The sequence below is a fragment of the Sarcophilus harrisii genome, chromosome 4 (genome assembly GCF_902635505.1).
Source record: "Sarcophilus harrisii chromosome 4, mSarHar1.11, whole genome shotgun sequence".
Taxonomy (NCBI): domain Eukaryota; kingdom Metazoa; phylum Chordata; class Mammalia; order Dasyuromorphia; family Dasyuridae; genus Sarcophilus; species Sarcophilus harrisii.
Window position 1 is genome coordinate 158,469,556 of NC_045429.1, and position 23,980 is coordinate 158,493,535.

The 23,980-nt window shown below is 31.3% G+C and overlaps 1 protein-coding gene across 1 annotated transcript in view; it reads right to left on the bottom strand.

Moving 5' to 3' along the window:
* PEX7 (peroxisomal biogenesis factor 7) overlaps nucleotides 1-23,980 on the bottom strand; it is a 77,912-nt gene that overhangs the window by 27,503 nt on the left and 26,429 nt on the right. The window contains exons 6-8 of the mRNA XM_003769489.4: nucleotides 14,572-14,678; nucleotides 11,067-11,180; nucleotides 9,435-9,490 (exon numbers count right to left, since the gene is read on the bottom strand). Of these exons, the coding sequence (XP_003769537.1) occupies nucleotides 9,435-9,490; nucleotides 11,067-11,180; nucleotides 14,572-14,678 (277 nt within the window). The remainder of the gene's footprint in view (nucleotides 1-9,434; nucleotides 9,491-11,066; nucleotides 11,181-14,571; nucleotides 14,679-23,980) is intronic.

Consider the following 23,980-nt stretch of genomic DNA (forward strand, 5'->3'; position numbering starts at 1 on the left):
GCTCCTTCATCTATTATTAAAAAAAAAAAAAAAAAAAAAAAAAAGGTCAAACTAGATTATCTCAAAGTCCCTGCCAACACTAAATCTTTGTAAAATCCTATTAATTACTGGCATAAATTGTTAAATAATCTAATGTTAAAATTATATCTTTTAAATATTTGGCAAAAAAATAGATTTAAAACAATGCAGAAAAGGTACAATGTTGTTATTCAGTCGTTTTTAGTAATGTTTAATTCTTCATGACTCCATTTAGGGTTTTTAGGTATGGTTTGTCATCTTATTCCCCAGCATATTTTATAATGAGGAAATTGAGGCAAACAGGATTAAGTGATTTGCCCAGAATCATGCAGATTTTAATAAGACCAGATTTTAACTTAGGTTGCCCTGACTCCAGGGCTGGTACTTTATTTATTGTGACATCTTGACTTACAATTTAATTTTATTGTAACAATTGGCTTCCTTATTTCTTTGCTTATTTTTTTGGACTTTCAATTCATTTTTAAAATTTTATTATTATTTTAATAGCATTTTATTTTCCCTTCAGTTATATGTCAAGAAAATTTTTAGTATTCATTTTTACAAGATTTTGAGTTCCAAATTATCTTCGGAAGATAGGCAATTTGATATAGTTTATGGACGTGCTATCATGTAAAATATATTTCCACATTAGTCACATTATGAAAGATAAAACAAAGCAAAAGGAACAAAAAGTAAATAAAAATATATACTTTGCTCTGCATTCAGAGTCCATCAATTCTTTATTTGGATAAGGATAGCATTTTCCTTTGTTAACCCTTTGTAATTGTCCTTGATCCTTATGTTGGTGAGAAGAGCTAAGTCGTTCATAGTTGATCATCACACAATATTGCTGATACTATATACAATGTTTTCCTAGTTCTGCTCATTTCATTTTGCATTAGTTTGTACAAGTCCAGGTTTTCCTAAAATCTGCCTGTTCAACATTTCATATTGTATACTAGCATCCATTATATTCATCTGCCACAGCTTGTTCAGCCATTCTTCAATTGATGACTGTCCCTTCAATTTCTAATATTTTGTTGATATTAAAATAGCTGCTATAATTTTTTTTTGCACATGTAGGTTTTTTTTTTTTAATATAATAGACCTAGTAGTAGTATTGCTAGATCAAAGGGTCTGCACAATTTTGCTGCCCTTTTGGCATAGTTCTAAATTGCTCTCTAGAATAGTTGGGTCAATTCATAACTCCACCAATAGGGCATTAGTGTATCAATTTTCACATATCCTCTCCAATATGTCAGTTTCCTTTTTTGTCATATAAGTCAATTTGACAGGTGTGAGGTGGTGTCTCAGAGTTGTTTCAATTTGCATTTCAATAATCAAAAGAGATTTATGGCACTTTTTCATATGCATATAGATAACTTTGATTTCTTCATCTGAAAACTGCCTGTTCATATTCTTTACCCATTTATCATTTGGAGAATGGCTTGTATTCATTTGAGTATTCTCTATGTATGTGAGGAATGATAATCCTTATCAGAGAACTTTGCTATAAAGATTGTTTCACAGTTTTCTGTTTTAATGGTAATCTTGGTTGCATTGGTTTTGGTTTTTACAACCTTTTTACAAGGTCTTTAAATTTAATATAATAAAAAATGATCCAATTTGTATTTTGTAATGCTCTCTATCTCTTTTTTGGTCATGAATTCTTCCCCTACCCTTAGATCTGACAGACTATTCCTTGCTCTTCTAATCTGTACATTCAGAGTTATGATTGTTATTTGTGTATTTACCTTCATCCTATTCTCCCTTGTGTTTGTCTTCTTTTACTGTGTTCTTTCTTGCCACTAGTATTTTGTTTCTATCTATCTTCTCCTCTGATCTGCTCTTCCTTTTGTCTTCATCTCCTTTACTTAATCTCTTCCCCTGATTCAAGTAAGATCGACCTCTATATTCAATTGATTATGTACATTATTTCCTCTTTGAGCTAATACTCCTTAGAGTAAGGTACAAGTGATGCTCATCATCCACTCTCCCATCTTCCCCTCCACTGTAATAGGTCTTTCATTTTACCCCAATCAGCCTCTCTTTTCCTTTTGCACCCATTGTACCTTTTTTTTTCATCCCTTAATTTTTTATGTCATTCCTTCAAATTCATCTTATAAACCATACTCTGTTTATGTATAGTTCTTTTAGCTGTACTATTAGCAATACAATTTTTAAGAATGACAAGCATCATCTTCTGGTAGGGATATAAAAGTGAGCTCTATTGAATCCCTGTCTTTTTTCCTTTTTACCTATTTATGCTTCTCTTAGGTTTTGATGTTGGAAGCTAAATTTTTAGTTTAGTTTTGGTCTTCTCCTTATGAAAGTTTGAAACCCTTGTATTTCATTGAATGACCATTTTTTTCTCTTGATATATTATGCTTAATTTTGTAAGGTAGGTGATGCTTCATTATAGTACTAATTCCTTTGCTTCCCAAAATAGCATGACTTCCAAACCTTTAATGTTGCAGTTGCCAAGTTCTGTGTAATCCTGATATTTGATTATTGACTACTGAATATTGATATTGATTATGACTCCCTGATATTTGATCTATTTCTTTCTGAGTACCTGCAGTATTTTTTTTCTTTGAACTGAAAATTCTGAAATTTGACTACAATATTCTTTAGAGTTTTTATTTTGGAATTTCTTTCATAAGGAAATTCTTTCGATGCTTATTTTGCCCTCTGGTTGCAGGACATCAGGAGAGTTTTCCTTGAAAAATTTTTGAAAGATACTTCCAAGTACTCCTTTTGATTGTGACTTTCAGATAGTACAATAATTCTGATACTATCTCTCCTGGATTTATTTTCGAAGTCAATTGTTTTTTTCATGAGGTATCTTATATTTCCTTCCATTTTTTCATTCCTTTGAATTTATTTGATTGATTCTTGATGTTTTAGAGTGTTAGGAGCTTCCACCTGCCCAATTCCAATTTTTTAAGGTGTTGTTTTCAATTAGCTTTTGTAGTTTAGTTTCCATTTGGCTAATTGTATTCTTTAAGGAAATATTTTCTTCGGTGGATTTTTGTTATGTCCTTTTTCATTTGGCCAATTCTACTACTTAAACAGTTTTCCAAGCTATTGGTTGTTTTTTTTTTTTCATAATTCTCTTGCATCACTCAAATTTCTTTTCTCAGTTTTTCTTTTATCTCTCTCATATGATGTTAAAGCTCCTTTTTGGCTCTTCCACATGTATTCTTTTGGGGCTTGAGATCACATTCCATTTTTCTTTGGGTTTTTTCCCCATAGGTGTTGTGATATTATTATCCTCTTCTGAATTTCCTGTGATCTTTCTTGTCACCATAATAACTTTCTATGGTTAAATTCTTTTTTCTTGTTTTATATTCTTTCTTTTTTTTTTGGGGGGGGGGGCTTTCTTTCTTTTTATATTTGAGTTCTGTTCCCAAGGTGGGAGGAATACTGTCCCAGGCTTCTTATGAAAGTGGCTACAGGCCCTGGCTACTTACCTGGTATTGTACTGATGTTACCCTGAGGCAAACCCTCATGTCTAGTGCTGAACTGAAGGGCTGGTGCTGTTGGAGGCAGTTTACTTGATGCTGAGTTGAGATATCTGGAGTGTGCTAAGGTTGAGCAGGGTCTATCTGTTTGCATGAAGTTATGCTGAAGCATGAGCACTGGTGGTGTGGCCACTGGAAGATGCATGATTACTTGGGGCTACACTGAAGTAGATGGTAGTTTGTTGGTTCCCCTGTGATATACTATGACACTTGGGGAGGTCCTGGTATTGGCATTCACCTGCTCCTCCACATTAGGATTCAGGATCTCCTGCAGGTTTTTGAGGTGGGGCTTGTTGCCAGCCTACTGGGAAACTTCCTCTCCTAAAATGTTTTTACCTCAGAAGAATCCCTCCATCCAATCTTCTAAGTTTCCTGGAATAAAAATTGTTTAAGTCTGTCTCCTTGCCGGTTCTGCTGCTTCCAGACCTGTCTTTGGGTACTATTTTATGGTTGTCTGGAGATGAATATAGGAAAGTTACAGCCATTTACTGATTATTCCACTATTTTTGCTCCCAGAAGTCCAATCTACTTCTTTGCTTCTTAAGTAATTTGGAAATATGTTCAATAAAAGAAGACTTTTCAAAACCCAAATAATGTATTTATGGTCTCTTTCACCATTCACTAAATATGGTTTGCATAGTAAATCTGGCAGTATATACAAGGGACAAAGGGTGAAAATGACAAAGCAACAACAGAAATAATGCATGTTTTTATATAGCAATATAAAGTGTGATATGTTCAATGAATAAATTTAAGAATGAATGAATTCATATAGCAAAAAAGCAACAAAATTTAGAATTTTTATTTGCCTCCAACACACTCAATAATTAAAACTTCATTTGATAGTAATAAGGAAATTCTTGATATCTTTTGAAAAATAAATCAGTTCTTTTTGATTACTTCAATTTAGTTTTAGTTCCATTGTAGGACTAGGCTCCCTTCTTTGGGAAAAGGTAGACTTAAACTAAGCCAGACTAAACATAGATAGCATTTTATGTGTGGATTACCTAAAGATTTAGTGAATAAATGCAGTGAGAAGACTTTATTATTTAGCAGCAGATAATTTAGAAGAATAAAATAATCACATGATTATAAGGTTTTTCAAAAGGCTAACTTTACCTTTCTGGCAGAAAGGGAGTTTGATCAGAAGCCAAGTTTACCCTTCTGGAAACTGGAGAAAAGTTAGCCAGAAATTAAATCCCCTTTTCTTTTTCTTTAACTAGAATACAAGTTGAAGTTGAATACAAGTCTTTGTTAAAGAAGATAAGGCATGACTGCTAATCACTGAGCACAAGTTCCTCTTTCCTAGTATTCTTTCTGATTACAAGAGATACTACCTGAAGGAAAGGTCTGGCATTGGATTTAAAAAATCCGGGAGAAACTAACTAGTCAGATCATTTGTTTCATCTAATTTAATTATGTTCAAAACAAGTTTCTATAATTTTTTCAATTCCTCTTTTTATAATATAAAAATCATTTCTGTAAATCACTCTTTGTCACTGACCTCTGAGGAGTCAGGTCACCTGGTTTAATATGCAAATTATATCTTTGCAAATTAAATCACAGATGGTTTAGTAACTTGGTTTTCAGTTTCCTTTTTATTTCAGATAATCAATTTTAACACTTTCATTTTAATGTTAAAGCACTTAACTGTAACATTCTGAAAATGTTTAACAAATCCAGTAAATGCTTTTATTTAAAGGGGATATATATTATGGAGGATTTAACAGGAGCTAGAATCTGGCATTGATATCTGCACTTTCTTTAGTGTTAAAAACATAAACAACCATTTGAGGTTTTTGATCTTAGACATTTTCCTTGTTTTTCTCTTTTATGATATTAATGAACATTAATCATGTAATTCATTCTTCAGGGATTAAATTCAACTAAATTCACATCACACTGCTTTCAAATCTAATAAGAGGTCATCTTCTTTGACCTTTCCCTTCAGTAATTACTACATAGAACCATATCACTGAGTTCGTGAACTTTAAATACTACTAAAATCATATTCCATAGAAAGTCTAAGGAATGGCTAGAAACCCAAGGGAAAACTTAAATGACTTTTCTTTTAATTATTTTGAAAAATGAAAATTCACCTGTCAAACTTGTATTTATTTTCCATTCATTTCCCTTTACAAAGGATTCGGATTTTCTATAGTCACACCATTTCTACTGACCTCAGTTTATATCTAGTTTCTGAGAACAAACTAAAGCTTAGCGGTTACCACATAAGTCAATATGAAAAGCTTTGCTTCTAAAGAAAAAGACAGCTTTATCTCTATGTCCTGCTATTATTTAATGAAGACAAATTTTCTTTTCAAGTTTCAACTCAAACAAATTATTCATCTATTTTGCAAAGGCAAATTAGTAGTGGTAAAATTCTCTGTAAATCTGATATAAAAATGCTATAAAAATGAGAGCCATTATTTGCAAACCAGTATAGAATTCACAGTTTTCCAAATCATCCCATCAAAATACTACTCATTACTAGAATGTCCCTATCAGATTAAATGAAAATGTAAATGCCACAAAGTTTAATTCTGACAAAAAATTTGGATGTACACAGTACTTTCACCACCCTATAAATAGGGAGCACAAGCAGTTTTTGGAGGAAACCAAGGCTTTGAGAAAAAGTGATTTGTCCAGAATCACACAGCATCTTAGAGGTAGAATTTAAACTCGTTGTGTTTTTGAAATATGCCCAGATTCTTTATACATAATTCCTCAAAATATATAGTTACTGGAAGTTAATATCTTTCACAATTCACTCATATAATTTAGCACATCAAATATTTATTTTGTGTTCTGCTAGGAGCTCTGGGTTCGGCCATCTACAAAGTTACACATGATTTGTTTTGTAGGATGGTGCTACTCAATAATCACTATTTAAAATAATCATGAAGAAACAAACACCATGAAGACCACTCTCCAGTTTCAAAACCAGCTCAAACATAACAGGAAGCCTAATGTATGATAGCCTAATGATAGCAGATATTACAGTAGGTATTAATTTGATCACAAACCAATGTATTTCCTTTGAAAAGTGAACTGGAAATCTGAAAAGGCAGTAAAATGAACCCTGAACAATTGGATGTGAACACCAAATAAAGTTAATAACAGTCAAGAGTATGGAAGTACTCACCACCAACAACTAGATAGATAGATAGATAGATGATAGATATACAGATAGATAAATAATATAGACACAGTCATATAAGTTTATAGTTTTCACTTCACTTAAGTCTTTTTTGGTAGCCACTTTGTCTGACCCTAGAAGGATCTGTGATATCTGGAGAGGCCATTCTTCAAGTAAAACATTTGCAAGCTCAAAAGACAGGTTGTAAAAGAAAGGATTTTAAGGAAAGAAGGGAATAGAACAAGAATTTATTACATGCCTATTATGTGCTGGGCACTGTGCTAAGAATTTTATAAATATTATCTCAATTATCCTCACAATCCTGCAAGTAGGTGCTATTAAGCTCCCCAATTCATAGGTTAAGTAGCATATCTAGGGTCACATGGTTAATAAGCATCTGAGGCTATATTTAACTCTTCCTGATTCAAAGCCCAGCTCTCTTTACCACTATGGCACCAGTTGCCTAAACAAAAGTAAATGCACAAATCTTGGTTAAAAATGTGAAGAGTCCAAGGTGAAAGAGAACCATGTAGCTAATTGTAAGATTACATGAAATCATTCCTGTTTAGCTTAGCAAAAAAACAAGAAGAAGAAACAATTATTTTCTTCTGTGCTCCTAGTAACATATGTACTAAGCCCCAAAGTAACACCTATTAAAACTGACATATGATACAAGAACCAATGGGAAAAAAGATAGGGTTTTCATATTCTCTTTTGTTTTGTTTTTCCCTTAAGAGATTTTTCTGAGATTAAAAAAAAAACTGTTGGAGGGAATGTGGAAAAACTGGAACACTAATCCAAAGTTGCTAGATTTGTGAAGTGATCCAACTATTCTGGAGAACAATTTGGAACTATACCCAAAGGGCTACAAATCTGTGCATACCCTTTGATCCAGCAGTGTTTCTACTAGGCCTGTATCCCAAAGAGAAAATAAAAAAGAGAAATGGACCCAAAAATGCAAAAATGTTTGTAGCAGCCCTCTTTGTAGTGTCAGGAAACTTGAAACTGAGTGAATGCCTATCAGTTGGAGAATGGCTGAATAAGTTATGGTATATGAATATTATGGAATATTACTGTTCTATAAGAAATGATTCAGCAGGATAATTTCAGAAAAGACCGGAGAGACTTACATGAACTGATGCTAAATGAGGTGATTAGAATCAAGAAAAAGTAGCAATAAGATGATGATCAACTGTGATGGCTTTTTTTCAATAATGAGGCAATTTCAATAACTTGTGATGGAAAGAGCCATCCACCTGCCGAGAGAAGACTATGAAGATTGAATGTGGATCAAGCACAGTATTTTCACATTTTTTTGACGTTTGTTTGCTTGTTGTTTTTTTTCTTTCACATTTTCCCCCCTTTTGATCTGATTTATTTTGCACAGCATGATAAATGTGGAAATATGTTCAGAACAATTGCACATGTTTAACCAATAATGGATTACTTGCTGTCTAGGGGAGGGAGAAATGGAGGAGAGAGGAAGAAGAATTTGGAACACAAGGTTTTGCAAAAGTGAATGCAAGATTTTACATGTATTTTGAAAAGTAAAAAAATATTGTTTAAAAGAGCTTTTTTTGGAACTGTTTATCTGCCAAATTGGAAAAAAAAGTTAAAATTATAGAACATGGATTTTTGCTTTAGAAAGATGAAAGTTTTAAAGACAAGGTATCAGATTATAATTGCTTTTATAATCTCTAGTATCAGAGATAATATATTAGAAAATAAGTAGAACTGGGAAATATCACTAATAGCTACAACAATGTAAGAGAAAGAACAGTAACAACAATAAAAAATAAATAAAATCTGAATGTTGGCATATTATAATGACTAATCTTAGTCTTAGAAAAGAAATAGGAAAATGCACCTCATTCTCTTTAGTACAGAAGTGAATATCCTATTAGATTTGGTTGATGTATCAATTAGCTTTAGTGGATTGTTTCCCCCCTTCTTTTAAAAAAAATTCTTCATGATAAAGAATGACTGAGAGGATGAAAGGCAGCAACATATTTGAAAATAAAGGCCATTTACAAAGAAAAGATTTTTATTTCTATTTTTTTTCAAAAGAAAATGAGTGTTTTTTGGATATCCGTGGTATCACAGAAAATGCAATTTTAAAAAATAACAATTTTCTTAGTTTTCATTCAAAAATAAATCCAATGGGTAAATCTGCAACTATATTTATACTATATAGTTTTAAGTCTAGAATATCTAAAATAATTCTATCAGAAAAATTTTATGTAATATACTTTTATAAACCTAAAAAATACAACTTTTACATGTTTAAAAATGAGTTAAAATAAGATAAATTTCTATTCCCTGTCCCTCAATTTCAGATTTTTTCTTTCAGCAAAATGGTTACCACCCCTATAGCTTTAAGGATTTCAAGAAAATCTGTCGCTCTAATGGGCAGTACACTTGGCATATTAAAGAAATGTCAAAAAGATAACTTGACTAATGTTTAGGATCTTTGATTACAGAGGGAAAGTCTTTATTTCTTCTAAGTTTCAGATCATCTCAATATATTCTCTTATCTGGACAGTACCCTATGGGTCTTTTAGACATCTATATTCTTACTTATGTTTAAACTATGAAAATAATTTTTAAAAAGAGTAAATACTTAATATATGTAGGTTAAATCATTTTCCTTTTAGGAATACAAACATTTTTCACAAAAAAAAAATGTCCCTACCACTTAAAAACAGAGCTACTATATGATTTTTAATATTATAATATAATAAAAGCAACTATACCTCACTGTAAAATCATAGGAGCAAGAGGCCAACAAAGAAGCATGAAATGGTGAAAACTGCAAGAGATAAAAAGAAAATTTTTCTAACAATAAAACCTTAAATAAACATTTACAAAATATATAGAAATAAAAGCAATTTAACAATTAAAAGTTTCATAAAACACTTTTCTTTCCTGTAAGAAAAAAAATCCTTACCGAAACAACTGTCTGAATCTGAGATTAACTACATGACAGTATTTCATTGTTCATAAGCACTACTGCAAACTAGAGGTTTTTCAGCTTTACCAATTCAAATTCTACTTTCTTTAATCTTTAATTAAATCCATAAACTTTACTTTGAAAGGAAAAATAATGCTAGTTTATAAATTCTCTAAGTCAAATTTTTCTTGAATAAAGTTCTTATTTAAAAAAAAAAAAGCCACTTGGTCTGCTATTTATGTACTTTGCTAGAGAAAGATAATCCTAAATGTCTGTTATTTTAAAACCAAAAATTACAATTTGCAAAAATTCAATCTAATCTCTAATTGAATATCACCTGAAAAAGTCCACTTAGAGCCATAAATGACTTTGATATGGTACAACTAGTCCTATGTAAGTTTTCACAATCATAACACATTTCAGATAACAAGTATTACAACAAATAATCAAGATTAAACATTTCAGTAATTTCTTAATTCTTGCATTTTAGATAATGAGAAAAATCATTAATTTTATTTCAATAGTGAAAGATGCAAAGTCAAAAGCAATTACTGATTCAAAAAAAGGATAGGGAAAAGATTTATAATCTCACTGGTCCAGGAATCTTTTAGGTGAGATAACTCCCTCTATCAATGCAAGTTGGCACTTAGTATTTTGACAATTTATAGTTTTAAAGAGCTGCCCACAATACTGAGTGGTTAGGTGACTTGCCCAGAGTCACACAGCCACTGTGTCATAAACAAAATCCGAATTCTTTTTTGCTTCAAAATACACTTTCTATCTACAATATCTACTGTCTCCAAATAACACTTTAAAAATATAACTAAAATAACTTAATAAATCAATTGTATGCTCCGAAAAAAGCTAATTATTGGTATACCTCTTCATATAATGTTAGAAATATTGTAACTAGAACTTTAAATAATTCTACATGAGATTTCTCTCAAATAGAAATGGTATACATAGGACATATCAGATTTTTAAAACATTATAACTGGGGACAGCTTGGTAGTACAGTGAATAAAGCACCAGCCCTAAAGTCAGGAGAATCTGAGTTCAAATCTGGTCTCAGACACTTAGCACTTCCTAGCTGTGTGACCCTGGCTGGGCAAGTCACTAAACCCCAAATGCCTCAGTCAAAAAAAAAAAAAAAATTATAACTGAAAGAAAAAAAAATCAGGTGCTATTCCATATGTAAATTTGAAATTATGTCAGGGTTTTCAAGTACGTACAAGCATAATTATCTAACTGGAAATAGTCTTCAAGAACAATAATATAATTTTTAAATATTAAGAAGAATTAAAAGCAGCTAAAACTTGAATTCAAATATGTAGTCAGGCATTTACAAAGTATTTTAATTTTAAAATATAGCTAAATAGTCTATCTACAAATATATATATATATATGAAAGAAATTTAAAAGTGACATGACTTACTTTCACTCTTCTAATAGCATAGGCATGACCAAGAAGTTCAAATATTGGTTGACGTATGTTTCTTAAATCCCAGCCTCTTAAGCTACAGTCAACTGCACCTGTTACCAGCAAATTCTAAAAATAATTAGGGAGGGAAAAACAAAATTAAAATTAATTTAGCTTTAACATGAAAAATAAAAAAAGTCTCTTCTTATTGCTGACAAAAAAATATGTAATAAATTTAAGAATTTTGGCATAAGAAATGGAAACACAAGACTCATCTACTTAGTCTATCAGCAGTCTAACATCAGCATCTATCTACTACAGAATTCAGAAGAGCAACAGTCCTTTCCCAATTTGATTTTAGTATTATGGAAATTCATTTATAGTGACAGATGTTTTCACTGTAGTTTGCAAAGTAAACATCATTATTCAGATAAAGTTTTGCTATCAAACAAAAACTTCATTTTATATCCATTTTTCCTCATTCATTTACAAAATTATGATAAACAATGTTTTTATTCCTTTAATGAACAATAATGAATCTAAAAGTGAGTGGAAAAATATATATCATTTGCATATTTGGCAAAGTTCAATAGGCAAACTGTATAGATACACACACACCCAATAATCACAAATCCACATATATTTGGAATTTAGCATCCTCAGATTTGATTCATGAAATTACATGAAGTTTTTCATGAATTACAAGTGTGAGTGTTTATATATGTGACTTTGTGTATATATACATGTGTATAACACTATCTTTAAAAAGAATTTTTAATTTATAGACTAAAATAAGCATTTCCATAATAACAGTATAAGATTGCACATAATAATTATATTATGTACAAACTTGCTGTTCCTTTTAAATATTATACTACAATTATTGTATAATTTTTTCCCCCTTTTTTACTTCCTTCTCATTCCTACTCTAGAGATATAGATGCAAATAAGAGTCTTCTTTCATTTATTCTCTGTCACAAAACTAAGTTGCTGTTATCATATACAACATTCTTTTGGTTCTACACATTTCACTCTTCATTATTTCATGCAAGCCTATCCATGTTTTTCTAAGATTATCAAGCTCATTATTTTTTACAACTCAGTAATATTCCATTACACTACAACTTATTCAGTCATTTAAAAATTGATGTGCATCCCCTCAATATTCAGTTCTTTGCCACTACAAAGAGAGCTGCTATAAATTTTTAGAACATATAGGTTCTTTCCCCTTTTGTCTAATCATCTGTGGAAACAGAATTAGTAGTGGTATTGCTTAGCAAAATTCCAGCTTGCTCTTCAAAATGGTTGGAGCAGTTCACAATTCTACCAACAATAAATGTGTCCCAATTTTTTCCACATGTCTTCCAACATTTGTCACTTTCCCATCAATCATTTTAGTCAATCAGATAGATGTAAAATGATACCTCAAGGTTGTTTTAATTTGCATTTGATTAACATGATTTAGAGAATTTTTTCATATGACTAGAAATTTTTTTGATTTCTTTAAAAAGTATGGAACTTTGTTGAAATAATAAAACATGACAAAGAAATTTTTTAAAATGGGTTATAAAATGAAAAATAAGTACCTAAGAAAACAAATTACAAATGAAACAGTAGTCTGAATGGCAAAGTAGAAAAGATTCAAAGTAGTAAATAATATAAATTTGGAAGCCAAGAAGGAAGGGAGAAAATGCAACAAATTTAATTAAATTAAACAGACATTTGTTAAATACCTACTTTGTACAAAGCACCAAGCTAGGCAAAAGCAGAATAGGGGAGGGAACAAATACAAGATCTAGATCCTAATAGGGGTTAGAATCTAGTATGAAGTCACAACAGTTTCACAAATAATTATAGAACAACACAATGCTATTAATTTCATAATAGGATGCAAAGTACTAACCAAAGTCCAGCAGGAGAAATGTTATTTGAGGACTGGAGAGGGAAAGGATGCCACTGAAATTATAAAGTCATTCAACCAAAATAATTCTATACAGTTAAACTTTTAAACATTTATCTGTTTTTCATTCTATATGGTGCTCTGTGCTCTTAAATTCTATTAATGCTAATTCAGGTCACACATGAGTATCAATTGGAAACCAGAAGGATTAAATTTAACCTAAATGTCCATGGATTTCCATATCAAAAATGAAATAAAACTGACCTGAAAGGCAAATAACTTATTTAGTGATGAGGTCTTGGTTAGTTAGATTTGGAGCAGAGAAAGACTGAAGTACTGATAAGATTATAGTTCTTTCGAAGGCAAGCAGTGAAGGATACCAATGGGATCAGCTAAGCCTTAAATAAGCCTTTTGTTCAAGTGAAGGTCTTTGAAAATTCTTCCTTACTGTATCCAATCATAATATAACACAACATAACAAGTTATGATTTCAAATCCCCAAGTTAAATTTCTCCTATAAATTTGTTCTACTTCTTTTATCTCATGGTGTCCTTTGTCCTGGTTATAGCTCACCTTTAGGATGATAAAATCTTTTTTAGAGTTAACCCACCAGCAATGGTGTATATAATTCCCTTCCCTTGATTCCCTTTAGGGTTAGTCTGCTAAACTTTACTAGGATTTTAGCCTGCCAGTAAATGACATATTCTTACTTCATGGTATAGAACCTTTCTCCTGGTTAATTTTGAGTTCCAAGGAACTTGTCTTTTCAACTATTAATTGGCAAAACCCCTTTCCTTGCTAACTATAATATTCTTTCTATTATTCTCCCAAATCTATTTCATATTTACTACTCCTGGTGTCTATTTTACCTCTTCATTTTGTCATAACCTCTTCTCATAAATAAAGGTACCTTTTGGCTAAGAGATCACCACTGTGAATTCTTCACATGTGCTCTATACCTTGCACCTCATATTTCAAACTAGGAATTGCTACCCCAATCTCATTTGTGGGCTGTGTAAAGTCAGACACAAAAATACTATTAGAAAAGCTATGAATTAATTGGTCCAAAAAATTCTGCAAAGAAATTTGTAATTACACTAATAAAGTACCTAAAATTCCACATTCTTTGACCTGAGATTTCAGTTAGACATAGATCACAAGGTTAAAAATTCAAACAAAATTCTCATGCCTCTCAAAATATTTATATTAGCATTTTTGCAGTAGCAAAGAACTAAACATACACAAAATATGCAATAATGTAAATGAAATTGACACCTACACCACCACCACCAAAACCTAGAATGTTGAATTATTAATGCAACCATATTTGGCCTCAGATGATAAAATATATTTTCCTCTCTTTTGCAGGGGAGGGAGACTGTGGGTTCAGAATGTTGCATAGACTGTCAGATGCAGTTGATGTGTTAATTTTGTTGTTTTCAATATTCACTCTTTTTCATTTTTTTTTTAAAAAGGGATAGCATTTTTAGATAGGTGAGGGGAAAGCACAGATTCATAAATGAAGGCAGTAAAAATACAAAAGACACTGATAAATATTATTTTTAAAAAATAAAGGCTGATCTACTAGGAAAAGATCACACTGTGTAGTATATTATATACCTCATTATATTTGCACCAATCACAGCTCAAAATTTCTGCTTGATGAGCTGGAATCACAATTTTGACTCCTGATGTCTTCACATCCCAAACTCTTAGAGTCTGATCCCCTGGGAAAAAGAAAAATAATTAATTACTTTTCACTACAATAAAGGGCTCAGCACTCAGTTAAGTATTAAAGACCCAAATGGATACTCATCAACATTTGTCAATGATGAGCATTTCAAACCTAAAATCTTGATTTAACATTATTGGTTTTTTTTCTCTTCATTGAATTATCTCCTTAATACATAAAAATAAATGAACCTAAATGGTTTTAGATCTATTAAGGGCAGGAAAATCAAATCAGAATTAAGTCAAACAGAATAATGATTGAATCTATTAAGAGAAGTTTTTCCCCCGGGAAATACAAAAGGCATTGAGAATCTCCATATTTCATCCCCAAGTCTGGACTGTGCAAATCTTTGAACAACCAAAGGCCATTTTTCTGAGAAATAAAAGCTTCTAGATGATCTTCCTGATCAGGACAGATAAGAGTCTGTCCATCTAAAACAGGAATAATCTCTTATGTATTCTAAACATCTTTTTAAGTGCCAGCAAAAGCAAATTTCCTTTAACAATGTACCATTTTTTTCCTTAGAAAAAGTGAGGTTACAAAATTTTAAAGCCAATGATTCAACGTACCTACAAAGATTTTTTTAAGGTTCATTTGGCTCACCTGTAGCAAGATAGTTTGCTAACTGATTGAGGCAAGTCATCAGGACAGAAGGAATTTGGCTTTTAACATAAGCTTACAGTTCTATAGTGCTTCACAGTTTACAAAACATCAAATCCATTATCTCCTTTCATTCTCACAATAATTCTTTAAGGTAAGTAGTATATAAATGTTCTTTAATTTACAGAAGAGGAAACTAAAGCTCAGAGAAGTTACAAGTTACACAATTAGGAAGCAGTATATTCTAAACTTAGTATCTTTTACCACAGTGTTTTGAAAGTTTTTCATTCATTCATTCACAACAAATCCAATGTTTTCCCCCAATTACCACAGACTTTATGTCTCAAATGTAGCATATTTTTTAGGACATGATTTTAGGACAAATATTCACATAGGTATTCCTTAAGTCCCCAATATTAATATATTTAATAGGAACAAAATTAAGAAATATATTCTTGCTGATTCCTGAGCTAATTGCACAAGAAAAACTTGTTACTTTTGATTCAAATTTTGATGAAAACATCAAAGGACATGATAATACACATACACACATACATACATGTGTGTGTGTGTATTTCCACTACAAGTCTAAATACCAGGCAATAAACACCAAATTATTAAAAGTTATTCTCTTCCTCATAAGTAATATAAGAACTACACAATCAATGCTAGGCAAAACTACCAGGAGCAACATTTAAAATGTGAAGGATTAATCATTTAAAAAGATAAATGAGAACAGCATTGCTAAGGACAGAATGCTTAGAACATGGTATAGTTTTAAATTAAGTTTAGCTAATTGTGTGGTTTAAACAGTTCAAAATTTGCAACCACAAAGCTAAATGAAGGTACAATCTTAATGCTGTCATTATATATATTAAAAGAAAAAGTTGGCATAAATAGACTTTTAAAATGCAATTGTTTCAGCAACTTGAAAATTTTTCCATCTATATTTTTGGTCATATGCTTTTAAACAGGAGGGCAGCAAAACAGTATAAAGGTCATGCAATAAGTATATCACAAGAAGGAATTTAATTGAAAAGCACTCAATCAAAAACCAAATCTCAATAAAACATATACTATATAGATTAAGGATTTTTTTTTCTTCCTACTATAGATGTTAAAGTAATGAAATCTAAATAATTAGTCAAAGCAATAAAGTCTCTAATTTGGATTGCTTTTTTTTTTTCTTTTTTAAAGACTCATTTTAAAAATCAGTGTAGTGTTATTTCAAAAGAAAACAGTATTTGTGGTCCAGCCAACAAAACTTTAACCTATTCAATACTTTTCTTAATACTTGGTCTGTACAGTTCTATCCCCCTTTCTTATTATGTGTATAAGGATACGATTTTGATTCTTAACATTTTGTAATTGCAAATGCTACTCTTTTTCACAAGGAGTGCAAATTAAGTAGAAGTACTTGTTATAGAATATACATGGATATACATTTTTTACATATATCTACATTAATAAGTAAGGTCTTCTCTCTTGTTGGCATTTCTGTATTCTGGAGATTTATTTCTCATCTACATAAAGAGTCTGAGTTAGCATTCAATAAAGAAGAATTCTGAAAGGAAAAAATTATAAGCATCTCTAGATATCTTTTGATTTTTCACTTGTTAATTTTCCCTGAATTTTTTTTCACTTTTGAAATCAGAAAAAAAGGGGGGTGGGGAAAGGTCTATTCTTTGTATAATAACTTTGCAGAGAAATGTCCATCTGGGCAAAAAGCCCCTAGTAGTTGATATCAGGTTCTAATTCTATGCTCCCTCTGTTTGCTAGTCTATAGTAAGTCAGACAATATCTAGTTACCCATTCTCATTCCTCATTCTCAAACAATTATTAAACTCAAAGATGGTACAGCATATATCTGGAATCAGAGGTAGCAGATAACACCCTGTTTACTTACCAATCACCATTCTGGAACTTTCAAAGTTCTCTTAACATATACCAAAAATGGGACTTTTCCTAAACAAAAAAGATACATCCCATTCTGGAGGCTTCATTTGGCTGTACAAAATATCCTTTAATTAATCCATCCAGACAAATAAATCTTGTATACTAGTTTACTTAAACTCTCTCTACTGTAGATACTATTAACATATAATTATTACTCATTTGGAGAGTCTTTTGCAGCCAAATGAAGAGATTGAAATGGGTAAAAGAAACTGATCAAGTCTCCTTATTTTTAAACTCTTCAAACTCAAGAAGCCCTTACTCCAATTGCTACTGTAAGAAACTTTAATATTGTAATGATCAGTTATATCAACATATAATTATTAAATAAATTAACATTTAAAATAGCAAGCCATAACATGGCATACATTTTTAGAAACAGATTTGCTCAAAAGTGGAAAAATTTTTTTTATCTTGAAACTAATAAGATCACAGAATATCAGATTTACAGCTGGAAGGTAATTTTTGGGTCAGAGAGTCCAATCCTTCTTTTCTATAAACAAAAAAAAAAAAAAAACACTGAAGCGCAAAGTGGTTAAGCAAATTTCATGCAATCACACAGCTAGTTATATCTGAGACAGGATTTGAAACATCTTCCTGACTCTAAATCTAGTCCCCTATATATAACACACTGATTTTGCTGGTAATATGTATTTTCAAACAGAGAGAAAAGTCTTTCTCAATTGACAACTATTTTATAGTTTTTATTGGGTAAGACATTTACTTTCAACATTGTAGAGGAGTGTTTGAAAACAAAGGAAAGAATCTGCTTGATAAATTTTTTAAATTTTAATTTAACATTCATATGTTCTTTATTAAAAAGTGAATGGGTGTGATGGAGAGAGCCATCCCCATTCAGAAAGAAGACTATGGGGACTGAAGGTGGATCACAATATAGTGTTTTCATTGTTTTTTTGTTATTTGATTGTTTTTTCATTCTCATTTTTTTTCCTTTTTGATCCTATTTTTCTTGTGCAGCATGGTAAATGTGGAACTATGAATAGAAATAAAAAAAGGAGTAGGACAAGAAAACTGGGAGAAGCCTGCTTCACTAAGTTTTCTTTTTATTTTAGCTCCATGAGGAAGGATCCAAATTATAAAATTGGATTTTCACTTAAGGATTGTAAATATACAACATAAATAAGAGACAAAAAAATTTAATATGTTTAACATCCTTTTCTGGTCGTTCACACCTTTGTATCTAGTCCAACTGGCTCCCATTCCTTTTACCTACTCTAGGCAAAAAGCTTAAATTCATATACTGTTTCATTTACTCTTATTTCTGATACTGAAAATGCTGTATGATGTTTTAATCAATAAAATTTCAATATGATATAAATTTTTATTAGTATACATGAAAGGGATCATAACCATTCCTCAAATATAGAATTTGGAAATGAAAATCTTGGACTTTCAAGAGTATACTGCACTTGAGTGGGTATACTATAAGCAGCTATTATAGAATATTTTTAAAATTTGAAGCATACCATCTCTACCTAGCCTGAAATATTTAACATCTCATACGATATATAAGAAAAAAATTCTAACTTCACTTAACAGTACTGCACTCCAAATTTTACTAAAATAACTATTTTACTACTTACTTTTTCCCATTGAGATTTCTCAATAAAGAAAAGACAAAATCCAAACACTGAAACATTCAATTTTTATAAAATATTGAAGATCTTTCAAAGCTCACATAAAATGAGCAAATAATATTTTCTCTTCAAAGCACTTAAATGAAGATAAAGGAAGTACCTCACATTTAGGCAGATGCCTCCTGTCCAATTGCAAACAGGTACAGCTTTTCATATCTGTATCATGTCATATACATTAAGTGAATGCATAATTAAATATCATGAAGAGAGCAGGTTGGAGTGTATTTGAAAATCTACACTGTTTTTAATAATGCCTAGTTGTTCTTCAACATAAAAACTCATTTTTAACATATATTTTCTCGTGGTAATGGTATGTTTATAAATCTTGAGACACCACAAACTTCAAAGAATTAAATTTGTAAGTAACACAAAGAACAGAGAGACCTATAGTGGGTGCAAATCAGTAGCGGCATATTTCAAATACATATGAGAAATTGCTGAAGGAATCATAAAGGAAACATGATTAGAAATCATGTATCAAGAGCAATGGACAGCTCAATTAATGCACCAGCAGTCACAAAATGTAAAAAGACAAAGAAGGCCTCCAAAACAGTTGGTGGATACTCTAAAGAAGATCTGTGAATGAATTAATAATCACATAACATGAGGCTTTGAAAAACCACGACCTAAAATGATAAAAGGACTGTACAATATTTCAGAGTCTAATTCTTTTTGTACAGCAAAATAATGGTTTGGACATGTATACTTATTTTGTATTTAATTTATACTCTAATATATTTAACATGTATTGGTCATCCTGCCATCTCGGGGAGAGGGGAGGGGGAAGAAGCGGAAAAATTGGAACAAAAAGTTTGGCAATTGTCAATGCTATAAAATTACCCATGCATATAACTTGTAAATAAAAAGCTATTAAAATTTAAAAAATAAAATAAAATAAAATGATAAAAGGTAAAGAAAAGCCACATATCCAATGAAGCTTTGAAATAAAATTTTGCAAGGGAAAACTTCGAATTACATAAATTAGCATGATGCATTTTACATTTCTCTAGTAAAAAAAAAACAAAAAACAAAAGAATTCTAGAAAATAGAGCAATTTATATCAAGATCAATTTATCAAGTATTTTTGAGTAGCAGCATATCTAGTTTATAATTCAGAAGTTCTCCTGAACAAGCATTTCCTGTGTTGCCCTTATCTTTAAGGCATTTATATTCTGTTGGGGAGAATACATGGGAAGGATGAAGTATGTATATAGACAATTATATAAACAACATATGCAATCTCATTTCTTAAAGTAACTAAGTAAATGAATATAAAGTATAAATTATGGTATAGTAGGCGCTCTATAATAAGAGTGCATTTATAAGTTATGTACAAATTTCACAAATATTTAATGTGTTACTGGTAATTATAATAATAACATTAATAATAATAAATGACATTCATATTATATTTAAGGTCATTAAGGTTGTTGCCAAAGCACTTTAGAACTGGAAAGGACATTAGCTTGAGTTCTCTCATTATACATTATCTAAGTTTGTCTTAATGGAGGTAAGTAGGAATCCATATGTGTCTTTTGGCTTATTGGCAGTTTTGACAGTTCTCATTGACAAAAGCAGTAATAATACTGGCACAATTTTCTAAAGCACTGGGCATGATGCAGCTCTGCAAATACTAGAACTCATATAGTTAGCTACTTGGCATTCCTTTTGATGAAATATGAAATGTGGAAACAATTCTGCTTCTCATGTTTAGTAATATATTCAATTTAAATTTTATTTTCAGTACTAAGTTCAGATTTGTAACATCCATAAATTAGCTTTTTAGCATGCAATTATACTGTTACACTTGAAAAAATAAATTACCAATGTTTTGCAGCTAAAAAAATCATCTTTCAAGTGAAATCTTACTTTATAATTTTAATATTCAGTAAATTAAAATTTTAAACTATTTTTACTAGAGATGACAATCTAGTATATATGCCATAAAATGAGATGGACTCAGCAAGTACTTTACAAAATCATCTACAGATTTGGCAAGCATACATAGAAATTAAAAGCTCTTTTCATTTTCCATGTAATGTGACAGCTTGTAAAATTAGACATCCATTTCAGGGTTCCCTACATTAGCTGCGCTGGGATAAAACTACAAAAATGTTCTGGCAGTTACAGTACAGACATTTAAGGCTGAAAGCATGTTTCCTGGGAATAAAGCCATTGGAAGCACATTCAAAATATAGTATCTTTACTATTATTGTATACACTCCTTAGCTGCATGTAAAGAGTCCTTTCATATGTCTTCCTGGTGTCAACATTCAAAAAAATGAAATAAACTAGATATAGTACTATTATGTTAAGTCAAAGATGCTTAATGCATTTCAAATACATTGGAAATAGATTTTTATAATAACAAGATATGACATTTATATAAATCCATTAAAGTATGGAAAGCACATTACTTACATTATATACTTACATTACATTATTTGATCCTCACAATACTATTCCTAAGTGTAATTTTAGGCCTGGAGAAACTTACATGAACTGATGCTAAGTGAAATGAGCAGAACCAGGAGATCATTATACACAGCAACAAGAAGATTAAATGATGATCAATTCTGATGGATGTGGCTCTCTTCAACAACGAGATGATTCAAACCAGTTCCAATTGTTCAGTGATGAAGAGAGCCATCTACACCCAGAGAGAGGGTTGTAGGAATTGAGAGTGGTTCACAACATAGCATTTTCATTCTTTTTTGTTGTTGTTTCCTTGCATTTTATTTTGCTTCACTTTTTGTCTTGTATGGCATGATAATTGTATAAATATGTATGTATATATTGGATTTAATATATTTCTACCATGTTTAACATATATTGGGCAACTTGCCACCTAGAGGAGAGGATGAAGGAAAGAGGGGAAAATTGTTACACAGTCTTTTGCAAGGTTTAATGTTGAAATTGTCCACACATATGTTTTGAAAAATAAAAAACTTTAATTAAAAAAAAAAAGATAACTCTGCTCTGTAAGAGGTTAATGGTCACTGGGATGAAAAGATTTAAATTTATTTTATAGTAGATTCTAGTCAACATAATTGGCACCTTATTGTCATCACTGTTCTCCATGTAGAAAAGTGACCTTGGCCAAATGGTACAAGGGTTCACTAGACCCTTTTAGCGAACAGAATATTTTCATTTATGCCATTTCTTTAACCACATTTTCCAGATATCTGGCCTTTCATTGTCAGCCAGACATTTATCAAATTTCTATGATAATGTAGTGCTCACCCAAATTCTTATCCTATCTTATCAATACTATAGCCTCCCTTGACATCAAAACCAAATGTATTTAAATATATAGTACACCATTTAAAAGGAAGACTACTAAAACAATAATGATTTTCATCAATAGGTAAGAAATGGATAAAAGAAAGTTGAGAACAATTAGGTACCATTATAGTGGTATTGTGAAATGGTCTAGGAAGACTTAATTGGGCCCAAAAAAGCTAATTTAATTGAAATGCCAGATGTCTAAGACATATACTCTCTTCTTTTTTCTGAAAAAGAATAAGTTTTAAGTACTAGAATCTGAAATTGTAGGCATTATCATGATATATGAAATTATTTGGATTCTTTAGCAGCAATAATTGTTTCGTGGCTCAAAAGACAGTTTATACTATCATTTCTATATTATTTCCTTTCTCAATTTTTTTTTAAAACATGAATTCTCTCAGATCTAGAGTTAAGTAATATTTAAGTTCTACTTTACAATAAAAAATCCCAAAGGCCCACACAAGAACCATATAATTTTCCAGTTCTTTGGTCTTGGGCTCTACTTAGCCAATAATTGATCACCAGAAATTTGAATGCAGGCAGTTTTCCTCATCGCTCCGTAAACAACTTGCCTTTGTTGCTAACTTTCTAGGTTTAAACTCTAAGATACCACTACACACCTGTCAGATTGACTAAGATGACAGGAAAAATTAATGATGATTGTTGGAGGGGATGCAGGAAAACTGGGACATTGATGCATTGTTGGTGGAGTTGTGAACAAATCCAACCATTCTGGAGAGTAGTTTGGAACTATGCTCAAAAAGTTATCAAACTGTGCATACCCTTTGATCCAGCAGTGTTAATACTGGGCTTATATCCCAAAGAGATCATAAAGAAGGGAAAGGGACCTGTATGCGCACGAATGTTTGTGGCAGCTCTCTTTGTAGTGGCTAGAAACTGGAAACTGAGTGGATGCCCATCAGTTGGAGAATGGCTGAATAAATTGTGGTATATGAATATTATGGAATATTATTGTTCTGTAAGAAATGACCAGCAGGATGATTTCAGAAAGGCCTGAAGAGACTTACACGAACTGATACTGAGTGAAATGAGCAGAACCAGGAGATCATTATATACTTCAACAACAATACTATATGATGACCAGTTCTGATGGACCTGGCCATCCTCAGCAATGAGATCAACCAAATCATTTCCAATGGAGCAGTAATGAACTGAACCAGTTATGCCCAGAGAAAGAACTCTGGAAGATGACTAAAAACCATTACATTGAATTCCCAATCCCTATATTTATGCCCACATGCATTTTTGATTTCCTTCACAAGCTAATTGTACAATATTTCAGAGTCTGATTCTTTTTAAACAGCAAAATAACGGTTTGGTCATGTATACTTATTGTGTATCTAATTTATATTTTAATATATTTAACATCTACTGGTCATCCTGCCATCTGGGGGAGGGGGTGAGGGGTAAGAGGTGAAAAATTGGAACAACAAGTTTGGCAATTGTTAATGCTGTAAAGTTACCCATACATATAACCTGCAAATAAAAGGATATTAAATTAAAAAAAAAAAAACTTTCTAGGTTTAACAGGCATGTTCTTTCTTTGGTTTACTTTTTCCCTGCATAGCTGACTTCTTCCCTTTGAATGTTTCATAAAACTATTTAAGTTCAGAGTTGGAAAAAACCTCAATAACCATCTGGTTCAACCATACCTAAAAATAATTCCCCTCTACAATATACCTGACAAGCATTTCCAACCTTTACCTAAAGTCCTCAAATGAAAGGAACACATCAGTACCCCAAGGCATCCATTTCTTTTTTTGGAGAATTGTGATGG